This window comes from Lissotriton vulgaris, chromosome 1_2 (genome assembly GCF_964263255.1).
Source record: "Lissotriton vulgaris chromosome 1_2, aLisVul1.2, whole genome shotgun sequence".
Classification (NCBI taxonomy): Eukaryota; Metazoa; Chordata; class Amphibia; order Caudata; family Salamandridae; genus Lissotriton; species Lissotriton vulgaris.
In genome coordinates, this window is record NC_141686.1 from 64,478,531 (window position 1) to 64,497,371 (window position 18,841).

Below are 18,841 nucleotides of genomic sequence, written 5' to 3' on the forward strand. Positions count from 1 at the left end.
AAATAATTATATATAAAATGAATCTGACAATGTTTGTTGCTAGATCCATCCTGCATGAGCTGGATTGAGCAATATTCATTACTTCCCTTCCATTGCTATTACAACAATGTTATGATGATGATTTCCTTTTTTCCAGAAACTATTTGGGATGGTAGCTGTTTTATGATGAACCTTATTTGTATTGACTGCCTATGTTTCTTTGGTCGATTCATACATGTCTCTATGTCCTTACAGTTGATCTTCCATGGTTCTTTCTTACATGTACACAATATGACTGTTTTAATATCTGTATAATCATATTTGTGTTTCTCAATCGAGTAGGACTATGTAATGACTGTTTAACAACTTTAGCACTGTTATTCTTTATTCACCAGACACTTACAAAGATGGGCTCATCTTTGCTCTCAACAAAATATTTTGAATTAATTTACTTCTTTGTTTCGCTTCCTCTTTTTTCTCCTGTTGTCGCTAATTTGTCTCCCCTACTCTTATTTATTTATTTATTTATTTAAAGAGTTTTATATAGCGCAAACAAGATCTTCACAGATATCAGAGCGCTTTACATAGACGGGTACATGAGGGAGCAAAGTCAAACAGGCAAATCAAGCTTTACATAGAAGGGTGCAAGGGGGAGCATATTCAGACGAGTAACTCAATAAATCACAGTATAATAGTACTACTAAGTGACACAACCACTCATGTGGATGATAAAACAACTCATACAAATAAGTCAAGAATCAAACATGTAATACAGAACGGTGCAAGGTGTTAATGGGATTCGAAATAGTAGCTCAAGTGTATTTAGCCATGAGGATAGCTTTTACTTCTTTTTTAAAGAGTGTAGTGGAGGAGATCAGCCTGGTTTCGGGAGGGAGTGAGTTCCAGATCCTAGGCGCCATTCCTGAGAAGGAGCGCTTGTATGTTTTTTCCTTCCGAAATCTTCGAGGTTTTAGCAGGAGATTGTTTGTGCCTCTCGTGTTTCTAATTCCCCCAGAGATTGTCAACTTCTGAGCGAGGTAGCCGGGTGAGTTTAGGTGTACCGCCTTGTGTGTCATGCAGGCGATTTTCAGCTGTATTCTGCCTTCAAAAGGCAGCCAATTCAGGGATTTCAGGTCAGGGGTAATGTGGGAGTACTTTTTTGACCCAGTGATGAGTCTCGCTGCAGCATTTAGAGAAGCTTTTAGTGGTGCGGTTGTAGTTAGGGGGAGTCCGCAGAGGGCGGTGCTGCCGTATTCAATTTGTGGGATGACTAGTGCTTGTACTGCAGTTTGGAAGTCTTTGGCCGGGAGGTAGGGTTTGAGTTTCCTCAGAGTATTGATCTGGAAGTTCGCTCCCTTTGTTGCCTTGCTGATATGTTGCTGCATGTTGAGATTAGTGTCGAGTGTTATGCCTAAAGATTTTGCTGAGTCCACGATGGTGGGTTGGACATTGAGTGCGGTTAGGAGTTTAAGCCAATGTTGAGTGGTTGATATCTTAGCTGGAGGTGAGATCAGAAGGAACTCTGTTTTCAGGGCATTGAGTTTGAGGTGGTTATCGGCAAGCCAGGATTGGGTGCAACTGATCGTTGAGTTCAGGAGCAGGATGTCATTGGGTGATTGTAATTTGAGGTAAAGTTGGGTGTCATCAGCGTACATGTGAAAGCGTACATTGGATGCTTGTAGCAAGGTGGTGAGAGGCTCCATGACTAGGTTGAACAAAGTTGGGGATAGAGAAGATCCTTGGGGGACGCCTAGCGTTACAGGTATTGGCAAGGACATCAGGTTGTTGCTCTTGAATTTTTGCGACCTGTTGTGAAGAAAGGAAGTGAACCACTTGAGGACAGTTCCAGATAGGCCCATTCTTGTGTTTAGTAGTTCTAGTAGATTCTCATGTTTGACGGTGTCGAATGCTGAGGAGAGATCAAGAAGGATGAGGAGGCAGGTGTCGTTTTGGTCTAGCATTTGAAGTGCGTCGTCAATTATGTGAGTCATAGCAGTTTCTGTGCTGTGTCCTGCTCGGAAGCCTGACTGGTGAGGGTTGAGGAGATCGAATTGCTCAATGTGTTTAGACAATTGTAGTTGTGCGCATTTTTCCAGCAGTTTGGCGAGAGTGGGGATATTGGTGATGGGACGGTAATTGTTGAGATCCGAGGGGTCGGCTGTAGGTTTCTTTAGTAGAGGTGTGACCTGGCCAACTTTGAGGGAGTCAGGTATGCTGCCTTGTTGGAGAGAGCTGTTGATAATTTTAGTCCAGAGAGGGAGAAGAAAAGGGGTAAAGTCTTTTACTGCGGAGGCAGGGAGGGGGTCCGTGAGGTGCTTGGATGGTTTCAGGGTGCTGAGCAGTTTGCCAATTTCTTCTTCCGAGTATATGCTGAAGGTTGACCATGTAGCATTGTTTTTTGGTTCAGTGGGTGCTAGGCATTGGGGTTTGGAGTAGAGGCTTGCGTCAATGAGGAGATCGCTTTTTATTTTGTCGGTTTTTTGGATAAAGAAAGCAGCGAAGTCTTCACAGGAGGGTGCCTCACGCCCAGTGTTTAGTGGTTGCGGTTGCTCTTTTGATTGTGACTTGATTAGCTCGAACAGTTTTCTCGGGCGGTTTTTTGCTTGGTCGAGTTGGAGGCTGAAGAAGTCCGATTTTGAGCGTTTTATTTTCCTGAAGTAGGCGTTTCTCTTTTTCTTCAGATCTTTTAGGTGCATTGCAGAGGGGGCTGATCTCCAGGTCCGTTCTGCCATTCGCATGTCTCGTCTATCTTCGTTGAGACTCCCGTCGTACCATGGTTTGGAGATTTTAGTAGAGACTCTTTTTAGCTGCATAGGTGCGACCTCATTAATTATAGAGGTCATAGCTTTGATATAGTGGTCAGTCAGAGTTTGGACGTCCGTGGCGCCTGTAGGTGGGAGTAAGAGATTGCAACTGTTAGGGGGCAAAGAGCCTGGTTTGAGTTTTTTCAAGTCTCTTTTCCAGACTTTGGGCTTGGAGAGTTGAGCCGGGATGACTTTGACTTTTTCATTGATAAAGAATGTGATAATATAATGATCTGACCAGTCACAGGGTTGGATGGATTCGAGTTGGATAGATTCCTCTTTGGAGATGATCAGGTCGAGGGTAGAGCCTTTCTTGTGGGTTGGGCTGTTGCATATTTGGGTGAGGTTAAGGGCAGCGAGGAAATTTTTAAGATCATTTACCACCGCGTCGTTGCGGTCATTCCAGTGGAGATTGAAGTCACCAAGGTATATTTGGGTGAGCTGCCGTCCGGAATTGGTTGAGATCATATCCATTATTTCTTGGGAAAAGGTGAGATTGTCCCTGGGTGGGTGGTAGATGCTGTGAAGAGAGCATATCGGTTTGCCCTCACTAATGATGTCGAGGCAGATGTATTCCCAGGATGTAGGGGATGGTAGGGATGTGGAGTTGACTTTCTGAACAGAGAGGTTGTCCCTGTAGATGCATGCGATTCCACCACCTATTTGGCCTTTTCTGTCGAGCCTGATAATGTGATAGTTGGGAGGGACCAGAATGTCCATTATGGGTGTCGAGGATTCAGTTAGCCACGTTTCAGTCAGGACGATAAGATCAAGGTCCTGTGATAAGAGTAGTTCAGCAATGGCGGCGGAATGTTTCGTGGCCGATCTGCAGTTGAGAAGAGTGCATTTGAGGCTGGGTGTGTAGAGGGTGTTAGATGATTCTATGGAGAGAGGGATTTTTCTAAGGTTATCGGGGATAGAGGATCTGCTGTTTAGTGTAGGTGGTCTAAGGGGATTTGGGTGTATTGTGGGAATGTTGCGGTGTGGTGTGGTTGAGTGAGGTTCGGGTGTTGGGTCATAGGAGCGGAGAAGGGCGAGTGTGTCGAGGTCAGAGGAAGAATTGTGGGTGCGGCGAGGGCGGTTGTTGCGATTAAGAACTGGGATTGAGGTCGGATTGGGGTGGGTTAGCTGAGCGCGAGAGTTAGTCGGAGGGGTGGGGGACACGTTGGGCGGGGATGTGTTGATGTGTGAGGGGTTGCGGGGGCGATGCGGGGGACGAGGGCAGTTGCTGTGCCTATGAGCCGGGATTGACGCCTGGTGAGGGGCGTGATTAGGGTGGGAGTCAGCCGGCGGAGTAGGGGACAAGTTGGGAGGGGAGGTGGAGGTGGGTGGGGGGTGTATGGGGTGTTTGGAGAGTAGTTCTTTGATGGCGTGTATCTCTTCTTTGATCTGAGTGAGGGTGGCCGTGATGTATTCCATCGAAGGGCAGGTGATGGGGGTGGGGGTGACCGTCAAGGGTGAATGGCTGACCAGGGAATTCGTGTGCAAGTGGGAGAGAGGGATGGTGTTTGAGCAGGTCTGCGTTGTGTTGGTGTGAGGGATGGAGTTAGGGGGGCAAGGGGTTTTGGGCGGTAGGGGTGTGGATGAGGTAGGGAGGAGGTTGGTGTTATGGGTGAGGGCATTGGAGGTAGGCGGGGGGGTCAAGGTGTAGACTGGGAGCCTGATAGCCGTGGTGGGGGTGTAGGGAGGGTAATGGGGGCTGAGGGTAGGAGGGGAAGTAGGGTTGGAGATGGTCCTGTTGAGGGGGGGGGGGGAGTTAAATTAAGAGGGTGGGTATGTTCTGCGAAGTTGGTTGGAGGGTACTGAGGACTGAGAATGGGGGGGGATAAATGGGGGGACTTGTCGGAGTGCGTGTTATTCTGGTGCTGGACTACGTTAGGTGTGTTATGGGTGGTAGCTGTGCTGTCAGCGACGAGCGGGGTGTTGATGCCCGCTGTATGTGTGATAGGAGTGTTGAAGGTATGTGTGGAGGTCCGCGAATTGGTAGAAGGGGCGGGAGAGAGAGCGGTGTAAGGGGGGGAGAGAACTGTCTCTGTGTGTGAGTGCTGAGTTGCGGTAGTGGGGTTGTGGGTAGGGGATGGGGGGTCAGGGGTGGTAGGTATGTCCCTGAATGAAGCGTATGTTGCTGTGAGGTCATGATTGGTGTGACTGGGGGAGGTGTGAGTGTTTGTCCGTGAGTTGGAGAGGTGTTCTTTGAAAGTGGGTAACAAGTTGTCTAGCAGTTCCAGGTTCCTGTCTGTCGATTGTGCTAGGACAATCCCGTTATTGTAAATAGTGATGGTGGCTCTGGCTGGGAAGACTTGGGATGGTGTGATGGAGAGAGTTAGACTATGTGCGGATTTTCTGGTGGAGGAGACGGTGAGTAGGGTGCGGAACGCTTTTCTCCATTGTGCTCTGCGTGTGGTGTGGAAGATGATATCAGTGTTCAGGGATCCATTGGCCGGTGAGAAGTAGGTGTCAGCAAAGGGCGTTTCCGGGTGTGACCTAAGGAAGTTGTGTTTAAAGCGTTTGGCGGCTTTTTTGGTGAGTGATGGTGGGTAGTTGATTTTGTATGTGTGTTTGCCGATAGAGTCCATGTCGCGTTGAAGGGTTAGATGGGTATGGGAGAGTGCTCTAGTGCACTATAGTGGTACAGATGTGCGGGAAAACAAATGTGCAAAACAACAGGTGCATACAATAGGTTACACAGTAATAAGTTATAGATTACCAAAGTGTCAGTAGTAATCAAGCAGCATAACCAGGAAATAAGAGTGAGCAATAGAGCAAGTACATACGGTAAATTCTAAGGCATAAGGTGTAAGAGTAGGCATAATACTGATAATATATAAAGGTAGGGTACAATGGGAGAGTGCATAACACTGATAATCTATAAGGGTAGGGTACAATGGGAGAGTGCCCTAATGCACTATAGTGGTACAGATATGCAGAAAGACAAATGCGTACAGTGGGTTACACATTAATAAGTTATAAATTATCAAGGTGGTGCAAGTGATGACCCAACACAGCCAGGACTATAAGCGTGTGCGGTAGAGCAAATACATATGGTAAATTACAGAGTACATAGTGTAAGTGTAGATACAAAACTGATATAATATATAATATACGGGCAGGATACAAAAATAGATATGAGGTAGCATACGGTAAACTACAAGGTACAAGGTGAAAAAATATGAGGTGGCACACAATACAATTTACAGTAATATACGTAAATATATGAGGAATCAATCGGTGCATTCCAGGAAAAGGTGAGATAGGTGCAGCTTACAAATGAACAATAATCAGATACAAGAATGGTACTAATGATGTACTGAGACAAGATACCGGTGCAACCACAGAGTTGCATGATGATGTGTGCGAGGTATACCTCATGGTATAGTGCAACTTACAAAAGTACATTAAACAAATCCGGAATGAAATACTGAGACTAGGTGCCAATGCTGCCAGAAATCTGCGTGAGGTAGAAATGACATTAGCGAGCAGCCAGAAGAAGTTGAGGTAGCGCTCTGTACATTACCAGTAGGAACTACTGCGTAATAGGTATAGGTATATGAGGTAGCAATCCGTGCATTACAACTGTTCAAAATCCCGGCAGAACTATAAAACTACAATAATAGGCAGACATTCTTTTAAATATGAGGTATCCATCTGTGCATTGCAAATGCTCAAAATAAAGGTACACAAGAGACTAGTCTAAAATGGCCGACACAAAGGTGAGATAGAGGCAGTAGTCCTCTGTTTGTTGCTGTTATCTAGATAGCAGGGAGGAGCAGTTTCCCTTCGCAGTCCTCTGTCTGCTGCTATTGTTTTAAGCATCCGGGTAGCTTTCTGTTTCTGTTTGAGCAAGCCATGCTCAGTCTGGCTGAGAGGAATTCTTATCTCTGTGTGGGGGAGTTAGCTGAGGGGCCTCGTGGACATCAGAGGTAGGTAAGAAGGGGAAGGGGGGATTTATGGCTACACTTTTATGGCCCCAGCCATTTTGAACAAAGGAGGTAGTTTTTTAGGTGGGCGAGTGGGAGAAATAAATACCTTGAGACACTGTGTGCCTGTTGCGCTTGCCAGCAGAGTTTTGCCGAATTTTGCAGAAGGACTGCTATGTTGTATTCCGAAAATGACTCAGACCCATCTCCTTCGTAGCTCTGTGTGCACTGTGTGAACGTGATGTCAAATCAGGGCTCCGTGTTACCCTATGAGGCCGGTCAGACGATTACATGTAACCAACAGTGACAATGGGGCATGCTGCGGACTTCTGCTGCCCCTGCAGCTCTTTTTGGTCTCGGGGTTCACTTCTCCCGCTCCTCAGGGCAGGGCGCCACATCCTCCGATCACATCCAATTTCTGGGGCAGCCGGTGGCAGTCACTACTCCTCCGTCGTCGTCTCTGCGTTGCTGGGTGAAGGGGGGGGGGGGAGCGGGGGTCTGCTGCAGTGTCCCTTTGCATTCACAGTGGCCAGCGTCCTCCCCCGTGGTGCGGGCGGGAGGGGGCCTTTTTGATGCCGCTGGGGCTCCTTTGCTTTGGCGCGGCCGGTCTTTTTACCACTCCACAGTCTCCGTGATTCCCTGTGACTCACTGTTCCCCTGCTGAGGAGCGTGCGGGCGACGTCCGTTAGGCAGACCCCCGGCGCTTCAGCCGCCTCTGCGGTTCTGGGGGTGCCTTCCTGTACTGCCGTGAGTCCTTGGAGTCCGTTTTGTCCCCCGGTGCCTCTGGAGCTCCTTCGTTACTTTCCGGTGCTTTCCTTTACTTTCCAGCCCACGTATCTGCTGAGCGGGCGGAGGGGGGGGGGGGGGGGGGGGGTCCTCTCTCAGCCCTCCGATGCAGGTGATGTAGTATGATCCTCGGTGAGGGTTCATCCGGGGCTCCAGCGATGGTGGTGTCTGCGTTTTGAGACTCCAGCTGCCAGTGCTGGTCTTATGGCAGGATGATCCGGCGTGAGGGTTCAGCAGGCTCCCGGTGCTCCAGCGATGGTGGTGTCTGCGTTTTCAGACTTCAGCTACCGCTAATCCAGTTAGTGAGCGATCCGGCTTCTTGTGCTGCTTTTTCGGTTCCCGTTCCGTCGTGCTGGTGGTCGTGCCGGTGGGTGCTAGCAGGGATAATGCCCGTTGAGGGATCCCAAGCCCCGGGAGCTCTTCACAGGAGCTCCTACCAGGCGGCATAGCATGTAGGTCTATGTATTATTCCTACCAACAAGAAAGCCAGCTGGTTCACTGAAGACCTCCGGGCCTCCAAGCAAACCTGCCAAAAGCTGGAGAAGATCTGGCTCCGTGAACAAACACCGGACAGCCACGCCGCCCACAAGAATGGCACCCGCAGACACCATCACCTCATCAGATCCACCAAAAGGGCCTCCTTCAAAGACCGCCTAGACAACAACGCGCACAACAGCAAAGAGCTCTTCAACATCGTGAAGGAACTCTCCAACCCCAGCTCCAACACCAACGATGTCCCACCCTCGCAAGACCTGTGCGACTCGCTGGCCACATTCTTCCACCGCAAGATCACAGACATCCACGACAGTTTCAACGCCGTGAAAGACCCGACAACCACTGAGACCTCCTCCCCATGACCACCATCCGCACCAACCCCCTGCTCTACTGGACCAACATCAACGACAATGACACCATCAAAATCATGAACACCATCCAATCCGGATCTCCGTCAGATCGATGCCCACACCACATCTTCAACAAAGCCAGCACATCCATCGCACCCCATCTCCGGAAAGTCATCAACACCTCCTTCGAGACAGCAACCTTCCCGGAGAGCTGGAAGCACGCCGAGATCAACGCCTTACTCAAGAAACCCAAGGCGGACCCCAAGGACCTCAAGAGCTTCAGGCCCATCTCCCTGCTCCCGTTCCTGGCAAAGGTCATCGAGAAGACAGTCAACGAACAACTGTCCCGTTACCTCGAGGAGAATAACATCCTGGACCCTTCCCAGTTCGGGTTCCCCAGCAACCACAGCACCGAGACTGCCCACATCGCCGCCACCGATGACATCAAATCCCTGCTGGACAACGGAGAAACGGCGGCCCTCATCCTCCTGGACCCGTCAGCCGCCTTTGACACGGTCTGTCACCACACACTACGAACACACCTCCACAACGCTGGGATCCAAGAGAAGGCCCTGGACTGGACCACCTCCTTCCTCTCCGGCAGAACACAGACCGTCCCCCTTCCCCCCTTCCGCTCCGAAGCCACCGAGATCATCTGCGGGGTCCCCCAGGGCTCATCCCTCAACCCAACTCGGTTTAACATCTACATGGCACCGCTCGCCCACGTCGCCCATCAGCACGACCTCAACATCCTCTCCTACACCGATAACACCCAGCTGATACTCTCCCTCACCAAGGACCCCCACACAGTCAAAATCAACCTTCACGTAAGAATGAAGGCCGTTGCTGAATGGATGAGGAAGAGCCAACTGAAGCTGAACTCGGACAAGACGGAGGTCCTCATCCTCGGATCCAACCCTTCGGCCTGGGACGACTCCTGGTGGCCGACCGCACTGGGAACCGCTCCAACACCCACCGACCACGCACGCAACCTAGGGGTCATCCTTGACTCCACCCTCTCCATGACTAAACAGGTCAACGCCGTATCCTCCTCCTGCTTCAACACCTTCCGCATGCTCCGCAGGATCTATAAGTGGATCCCCACTGAAACGAGAAGAACAGTCACCCAGGCCCTTGTCAGCAGTAGGTTGGACTATGGAAAGGCCCTCTACGCAGGAGCCTCGGCCAAACTCATGAGACGGCTCCAATGCATCCCGAACGCCTCTGCACGCCTGATCCTCGACATCCCTCGCTGCAGCCACATCACACCCCAATTGAGTAACCTGCACTGGCTCCCGGTCAAAAAGAGGATAACCTTCAAGCTCCTCACCCACGCACACATGGCACTCCACACCACCGGAACAACGTACCTCAACAGACGACTCAGTTTCTACACCCCCACCAGCCAGCTCCGCTCCGCCGACCTCGCCCTTGCTACAGTCCCCCTCTTCCGAAGAGCGACCTCAGGCGGCAGATCGTTCTCCCACCTCGCCGCAAAGACCTGGAACACCCTCCCCATCCACGTACGGCAGACCCAAAACCTGCTGACCTTCAGAAAACTCCTCAAGACCTGGTTTTTCGAGCAGTAGTAGCGGTCCCCACCCCCACCCCCAGCGCCTTGAGACCCTCAAGGGTGAGTAGTACGCTTTACAAATTATATGATTGACTGATTCCTATTTAAAATCTTGTTTTCTGTACTCTCCTATTACCATTGATACGACTATATGTTCTATCCTCTCTACCATTTTGAACTAGATAGGTGTTAACATGACGTCATAAGTAGCGGTCTGGCATATCTTCATAGTATTGTTGATCTACTTACTCTCGGGGGCGTATTGTGATCGATATATTTGGAATAGATTCTCGACATATGGTTCGAGATATCGGGAATATATATAAAAAAAATGTGCGATATACTATGTAGTCTTGATCAATGAACTTACCATATGACTTCTGTCTCCTCCCGTACACTTTTAGATGGCAGCTCTTGCTCTCTCTAAATTCACGTGACCTAGTCAGGTGAGATTGGCTGACAGCCACGCATAAACCTTGGACTCTCACACGTGCATTGACGTTGGACGATTATTATCGTCTTTTTTTGCCTTATATCTTCTAATTTCGTTGTCTATTCTTTACTTCCTTACGCAATCGGCCATAGCTCTTATACTCTTAAATCAGCCAAACTCAAAATCAACCTTTTCTGTGATGCTCTACAGTCGCTGCAATCCGCTGACCTATGGAGCACTAGCATCTCACCTGCTGAGTTAAAAAAAAAACTTTAGCAGATCTGCCACACTTCTTTCCATGCAAGAAGATAAAGAGAACCTTATGAAGCAAGCTCACACCTGGCAAAGTTTTGACTCCTACGCCTCTCCAAAGCCACAAGCATATGTTGACCTGAGACATTAACCCTATCTCAAAATCAAGTTTGTGTGCCTGGGCCTAGGTATCCAGCCAAACCGGGATGAATTACCCCAATGGCAAAAACCGACCAAGACAAACTGCAGACTTTGTGGTGCAGAAATAGAAACCTTAATGGACATCCTCTGCATCTGCCATCAGATCACAGAAGGATGCTGTAGGCCCCTTCAATCAGGCAGTTGTTCGAACATGCAGGCAAGCCCTTATTGCTGCACTCAACCCAGAATTGACACAGCTTAACATCATGGTAGTAACGTTTCTGGACTTTCTGAAGCTAGAACAAAGGCCACAGTGGGGAAACAGAGGCCCCATACTATATCGGCAAACAGTCTACACATTAGGAGCTATAAAATCAAAGGCCCTCTACTGACGACAGAGGCCACCCCAATCCCACAATGGAGACTGGCAGAGGAGGGATAGCTGTTGAGGATGGCGAGCACAGCCTGATGAGAAGTCCTGCAATATCCGGAACACGGTTAGTGAAAGACAATGGTTTGCGGTGTTACATGAATAGCCGAAGACGGTTATGTTTACTGGCTGTGCTGAACCTTTGAATTGTCCTGTATGATTATATTTTAAAAATGCACTTTAAGTTCACGTACCAACATTTGAATTTACATATACATTTAATATCCAAGATTTTCCTCAGAAATATTTTTGACATGCATTTTAGGGTTTTTAAATTTAAATGAATGAGCAAGGATACTACATCTGCTCGTGACAATTTTGCACATTTAAAATGATATTGCCATTTCTTTTATGTTTACTGGTGTAATTAACTATGCACATTAACAATAAATTTGAAATTTATAACAAGTTGGTCACTTATCACACGTGTGAACGATGACCCAATTACAAAGTGTGATGCACTTTCAGCAGAGGAAATTGATAGCAATGATGCAACTTCTGCCTCTTCAAGAAGTCTTCCCTGGAATGCACTGAAATAATTTCCATCACAACCAATCAGTAAACCATTCTGTTAAAATATGCAGTACCTATGCTCAAGTACATAATAAAGATTTATAATCATACCAATCTACGACCATGGTCCTAACCTGACTCTGCATCTCTATACATCGCATTGGACATGACGTAGAGTATTGCGTTGTGGGTGCCGCCTACACTGTCTTCATCAGCATCCGTGCCTGCCTCTTTGCTTCGTTTCGCCCACTGCCTCAACACTGGAACACACATTTCACTGTTTAGTAATGCACCGGAGGAATTCCAGCAGCTTTGCTAAAAGAAACGAGTAGAGGGAAATTATATACTTTGACGCATGACAGAACCCGCACAGCCATAGTGGGTCGCTTTTGAGCAACAAAGGAATGAGCTCTTTGGCAGTGGAGTGAAAAAGAGGTACTCTTCTATTACATACTATGGTGCACCTCTACATCCTACTGGTAGGAAACGAAGCACTGCCACAGCAATAAATTTTTTCAAAAGTGGCTAATGCATCCGATGTCATGCTGATATTTGTACTCCTGTCCCAAATGCATACAACATTCTCATTCTCAGCTCCTTAAATACAAATATATTGTACTTTCTTGGTGTTTGATATAGTACAGGTAACACAGCATATGGTATCCCTACTGGCAATAAACCAATAGGTCAAAGAGCCATTAGTTTTTAACTTTCACCAAACCAAGAAGATGACATGATGGGATTATAACGCAGACAACTAGTTAAACATTTTCTTTATTCCCTTGGTTGGAAATCTAATTCAAAAGAACACTATCATACCATTGAATTATGGGTTTTGGATACATTCCAGTTTGTGATAAAGACTAGCTAAATGGGTTGTGCAAAAGAAGCAGGGACTGGCGTTAGTTGTGGACACATGGACAATTACCACAAGTTACGTTCAGAAACTTTTTCACAAATCAATCTTTTAAAAGGTTGTGTAGAGGCTTTGGGCTCTCATCTGCACTATCGTCCCTCCCAATTCCCCTTCTCTGCCCCATATCTGTAAAAAGGGGGGGGGGTCTATTAGTGAGCAACTTCTCATTTAGGAGCAGGTTCCAGAAGGAGTATTTTATTTTGCCTTCCTTGGACTGTAAACCATTGAATTCCAGGAAGCACACCGTGCCATCACTGAGCTTATGGTCATGATCATCGGAGGATCATGAACCCTTGGCATAGCTCCTGTAAAGTGTCTCTCCTAAAATAGAGCAAAAATACTCACTGAAGAGAGTTCTTTGGAGCGATCTGCCTTTATTGATGAGAAAGCTATATTCACAATATCCTCATTGAATGACATGTTTGTGAAAGCATAAAAGGCATGGGGTCATCTGGAATAAGGCTCTTTGGCTCACTAGAGCGGACGTGGAAATGAGTGCAGAAAAAAGATTACCTTAATTGTGATACTGATACTCTTAGACCTTGCTCGCCTGGACGTAGCATAAGCTAACATGCAGAACTAGACCAAATATTGCTAGTGCAACTTACCCACGTTGCTGGCACGTCCAAGTCAGCCCATCGGTGCCCGTTCGTGTTCGGGTGAGTCCAATGACTAAGGTTTTTTTTAAGAAAGTAAGTAAGACCAAGTATTCTTCTGCACAACTTTTAGTGCTGCAAGGGTATTCTACTAAAAGGTTGTCTTCATTCCATCTGCAAGTCTAAAGGAGAAACTACTAGCAGACACTGTTTGCTTTCCCCCCTCAGTTCATTGACCCCAAGACACCAACTGACGTGCAAACTATTCGTAGGATGTTTCTGATCACATGCAGGTTGCTGCCAAAACATAAGTTAGAACGTTTTACTCTTCTAGAAGAGGAAAAAACAGTTGGTCTTTTTGACAAAAACTTGGTTACATGCAGAATCAGGGCCAGACCTTGCTCAAGCTCTCCTGCCTGCATATAAAAAAAGTTACTAACCTGTACACTGTGGTTCGCCAGTATTGATATCTTTTATAGATTCACAGGCTTGAATCTTCCCCCTCATCATGGTGGGAGTCCCGCAGTAACAGTAAAATAGCAGTATAAAGTTAAAAGGACAATCTCCCTTGAGAATAAACAGTATTTAATAACCAGTTAACCTCCTTAAAGAACATCCAAACTCCAGCCAATCACATCCCAGACCTCTAAGTATCCATCCCCTGCAGATTTTGAGCACAAGTGTAGTTAGTTAAATAAAAAAAGGTATGGAAGGGTGCACCTTTAAAGGGAGGATAGAGGGCTGCATGTGAATCTATAAAAGATATCAATACTGGAGAACCACAGTGTACAGGTACGTAACTTGTTTTTTCTCCAGTATTGTATCTTTTATAGATTCACATGCTTGACTCAGACTAGTAAGCAGTACATAATACCAATTATAGGTGAGACAAACAGGTGATCCATCCCACCATGCGACATAATGCCATCACCTAAAGTGAACCAAGCAATGTAACTTCTGCGGTTATAAAATATACATATATCCATATAAATACATAAATAATATTTGGCAGAGATAATAACAATAATAACCATAATAATAATAAACATAATAATGATAATAAGAATTCTTAATAAACCTCGGTAACTGAGGCCTACCTTAAGCGAACAGACGAAGGGCCACTTGGCCAACCGCAGCATCCGTCTTTCGCAAAGTATCCAGGCAGTAGTGCCTTTTGAAGGTATGGACTCTTGTTCATGTTGCTGCCTACAGATGTCTGGTAGGGGCACACAAAGCATACAGGACTGAGGACGTTGCCATCTTCCTTGTGGAATGTGCAGTCACTTTAGAAGCAAGTGGGCGACCTGCCCTTTCGTGACAGAAGGTTATAGGACAAGAAACCCAATGAGCAATCAAAGCTCTAGCCTGCCCATTCCTAGGGGCAGAGAAAGCGATGAGCAAATGAGTAGATTTGAGGAAGGATTTAGTCCTCTGAAGGTAAGACGTTACACATCGTTTGATGTCCAAGGAATGCAGTGATCTCGTTACTGGTGTAGACGGAGCAGGAACGAATGAAGGCAGGACCACAGGTTTATTCAGATGAAACGTTTTAGGTACCTTGAGTATGAACGAGGGATTAGTGCGTAGCACCACTCTATTCTGCTGGAATTGAAGGTAAGGTTCTGTTGCTGTGAAGGCTTGAATTTCACCAATACGTCTAGCCGATGTGATGGCTAAGAGAAAAGCCACCTTACAAGATAGAAATTTTATGTTGCACTTGTGAATTGGCTCAAATGGCAGTTTCATGAGCTGAGACAACACAATGTTCAATTGTCACAGCACTGGAGCAGGCCAAACCGGCACGTAGCCTCTTAAAAGGCCTTTCATGAATTCCTTCACCAATCTGCAGCACCATAGGGACGACTGGTTTGAATGTCTCCAATACCTCGAAATTGCAGCCATATGGACTTTTACCGAGGAATGAGAGGCCAGCTTTTGCTAGTGACAAGAGATATGGCAAAACCTCCGGAGATGAAGAGAGCGGATGGAATGAGTGATTTGTACACCAAGAGCAGAATCTTTCCCATTTGGCGAGTAACACTTGACCGTGGAGGGAGCACGGACCTTGTTGAGAATGGAACGGCACTCCTCAGAAATATCTATGTCCTCAAATTCAGTGTGGTGAGGAACCAGGCCGACAAGTGAAGAGTTTGAATTTGCAGATGAATCACCAGGCCTTGGTCCATAAAAAGTAGACATTCCGAAAGATGAAGACATACAGGAGAGGTCTATAGTAGGCAAAACAGCTCTGTGAACCAGTATTGCTTGTCCACGCCGGGGCAATGAGAATGATGTAGCAAGGTTCTAGTTCCATCTTTTGTAGGACTTTGGGTATCAGTGGGAACGGAGAGAACCCGTGGGCAAACGTCCCTTCCCAGGAGAAATGAAAGCTGTTCCCTAGGGAACCTGGCTGAGGGAATCTGCTGGCGCAGAACTACCATTTTCAGTTGAGTGATGCAGCAAACAGATCCAGGGTTGGCGATCCCCAACACTGAAAAATTCTTTGGAGTTGAACGGCGCCTGATTCACACTTGTGACACTGCTTGGAATCTCTGCTAAGCGAATCAGCCCATTCGTTGAGCACCCCTGGAACGTGTTGGACTTGTAATGAGATAGTGTGGTGAATCAACCAATTCCAAATTCGTTGCGCCAAACTAGAGCTGCAGATCTCATCCCTCCTTGTTTCTGCAGGTAAAACATTGTCCGTGCGGACAAGGATTGAAGACCCTTTTATCCTTGGAAGGAAGGAGCGTAGCCCTAGAAACACTGCTTTCAGCTCAAACAGGCTGATGTGGCATAGAGATTCCAGGTCCGACCACTTCTCCTGAACCTCCTGGAGGTGAAAACCCCATCCCTCTATGGAGGTGTCTTGTCATAACCATCAAAGGCTCTGGTGGAAGGAAGAATAGGCCTTGCAAAAGATTGCTTTGGACTTTCCACCAAGATATTGCCATGATCATTAAAGGAGTGACTGATATAATGTCCTCGAAAGAGCCTCGAGCTTGTACCTAATGGGCGTCGAACTGTTCCTGAAGAGGACTCATCCGCAACAGACAGTGAGGAATCAGCGGAATGCATCCCCAATATTGATTTGTAAATCCTTACAGAAACAAACTTTTTGGAAGAAAGGGACTGGGCCATCTTTAGAAGAAGATAAATTCTTTCATCTGTGGGAAAAGCCATTGAGAGGTCGGTGTCTAACCTTGTTCCCAGAAACACCAGGGACCTGCAAGGAAGGAGTGAAGGCTTCTCTTCATTTAGATTGAGACCCAGAGAGCGAAAAAGGCAAAGACAGGCGTTCTAAGACTTTCTTGCACCTTGAAATGTCTGATCCTTGATCAACCAATCATCCAGGTAGGGAAAAACCTGGTGACCGGAACGCTGGCGAAAGGCTGCTACTGGCGCCAAGCATTTGGTGCATACCCTAGGTGCAGATTTTAGCCCAAGGGGCAGCACCTTGAACTGGTAGTGGCACCCTGCCACTTAGAACCTGAGAAAACGACGGTGCTTTGGATGAATAGGAATGTGAAAATATGCATCCAGAAGATTCACAGAGGTCATGTAATCCCCTGAATCCGAGAGAAGGAGATTCTCCTGGAGCGACAACATCCGAAATAGTTGGCTTTTGATGAACTTGTTCAACAACCCGAGTCCATGACCTGCCTTCATTTTCCAGTTTTTTTCTTTATGAGAAAAAAGTGGGAGTAGGATCCCAAGTTGCGCTGGCTGCGTGGCACTATCTTGATTGCCTGCTTGTGGATAAGGAGTATTATCTCCCTTTTGAGAAGCGCCCTATGGCGGTGAGTAGTCTTTCTTGGGGGGGAAATCGTGAGGTTTTGAAGAAATTCTCGGGTGTGACTGTAATTGAAAACGTCTAACACACATCTGTTGGACGAAATGGAGTTTCATTGCAGAAATAATTTGGAGAAATTCTGAGCCGGATAAAATGTGACTGGGGTGACCGGTGCCTGATAAGTCTCATAGTCTCCTGCCTGAGTCATTAGATTTTACTCCTGAAGCGAGAGGTCTTCGAGCTGGAGCTCTGGAGTAAGTTGGTGCAGGCAAGAGCGGAGTATTGACGGAAACCTTGCTGGTTGACGGAAACCTTGCTGGTAATAAGGTTAAAGATGTTGCTGATGCTGGGTCAGAGCTATAAATTGACCTCTTCCTCTTCCACGAAAAGGAGTGAACGTTCTCTGTTGTAAATTGGTTAAGGATTTTGCTGTATCCATGTCCGACTTGATAGCCTGGAGTGGTTCATCAACATGCCTGCCGAACAGATTCATTCTGTCAAATGGCATGTACACCACCTTCACCTGGACTTCAGGGTTGTCGCTTACAGCCAGCCAACCTTGCCTGCTTAACACTGCAGTGCCAGCCATCTGCCTAAAGGCGGTGGAAGCAATGTCCATAGTCACATCAGTGGCTTCAGATGAAGCTCTCACCCTCTGAAAGGATCTCCTTTGCCTCCTTTTTCTTGTCTTCCTGCAGGAATTCTAGAAAAGGAGCGATGTCTGACCACATCTGCCTATCGCACTTTCCAAGGATGGCTATTGCATTGCAGGGTCTGATGGCTGTGGAGGGCCAACGCAGAGAATCTCTTCCCAATATTGTCCAACCTACGGCCTTCTTTGTCTGGTGGGGTGGAACATGCAGAAGCAGGGTTTTTTGATCTGCTCTGAGCAGCCTGCATTATTACGGAATCAGGCTTCGGATGGGCGATGAGGCTTGCCAGAGAGTCTTCTGGTTCCCGGTACTGATTATCCAGCTTTGGAATGACTGCTGGCACAGAAGCTGGATTCTTCATTAACCTGATACCTTCCTACCAGAAGTCGTCGATAATAGGAACAGAACGCTGTGTATAAGCCTTAAAATCGTAAAAGAAGCATTCCGCTTGCTTGACGGGCATAGGAAGGTCAAAGCAGTTTGATATTCTCTCAAGCAGATCGTGGAAGCCTCTGATATCTGCAGGGGGAGAGTCAACCACTGGTAGCTTAGGAGAAGGCGGTGTATGCGCTACATAATTCATCCACTTGTCATGGACATAAGTGTCCACTAGTATCTCTCCTTGTTCTAGTTGATGGTCTCCACTGTCCGATGCCCTAGTGGAGATCTGCAGAGGAGGTAGGGACTTCTGTTTCAAGGGTGCCAGCGGAGTTTCCTGAACTGGAGTCATGGCAGTCTCCTCCTGCAGAGAAACTGGTTTTTGGACCACATTGGCTTCAGGGACTCGCTTATAATAGTCATCCAGCATCAAACGTAAGTCCGTGACCAGTGACATTGGCACGTTAATGGAAGGGTTTTGACAGTATTCCGCTTCCTGCTCATAATTGGGGTAGTGCTCCTGGAAGGTATCCAGGCGTTGCGCACCTGAGCGTCTATCCAAAAAGGAATAGTCACCTTCTAAGTAAGCCGAAGGGCTATCTTACTGTTCTTCTTCATCAGATTCCTGACACTTTACTGCCAGTTGAGAAGGGCTGTCGGCAGAGCCAAACGGATCTTCATCCTCCGATTCCTGAAAATCTAGGTGGCGAGAAGGAAGCAGAGGGATTGTCGACGGGGTTGTTACTAAACTGTCGACGGCGTGGAAGTATCCGTTGGCGGGGCGGATATGCTCATCAACTGCGCAGTACAGAATTGGACTGTCGACAGTGTA

The 18,841-nt window shown here is 47.2% G+C and overlaps 1 protein-coding gene across 2 annotated transcripts in view; it reads right to left on the minus strand.

Moving 5' to 3' along the window:
- TULP3 (TUB like protein 3) overlaps nt 1-18,841 on the minus strand; it is a 522,214-nt gene that overhangs the window by 350,443 nt on the left and 152,930 nt on the right. The window contains exon 5 of one of the 2 annotated variants that reach the window (XM_086952812.1): nt 11,808-11,933. The exons of the other annotated variant lie outside the window; for it this stretch is intronic. Coding sequence (XP_086808938.1) covers nt 11,808-11,933 — 126 coding nt within the window. The remainder of the gene's footprint in view (nt 1-11,807; nt 11,934-18,841) is intronic. 2 annotated transcript variants of the gene reach the window in all.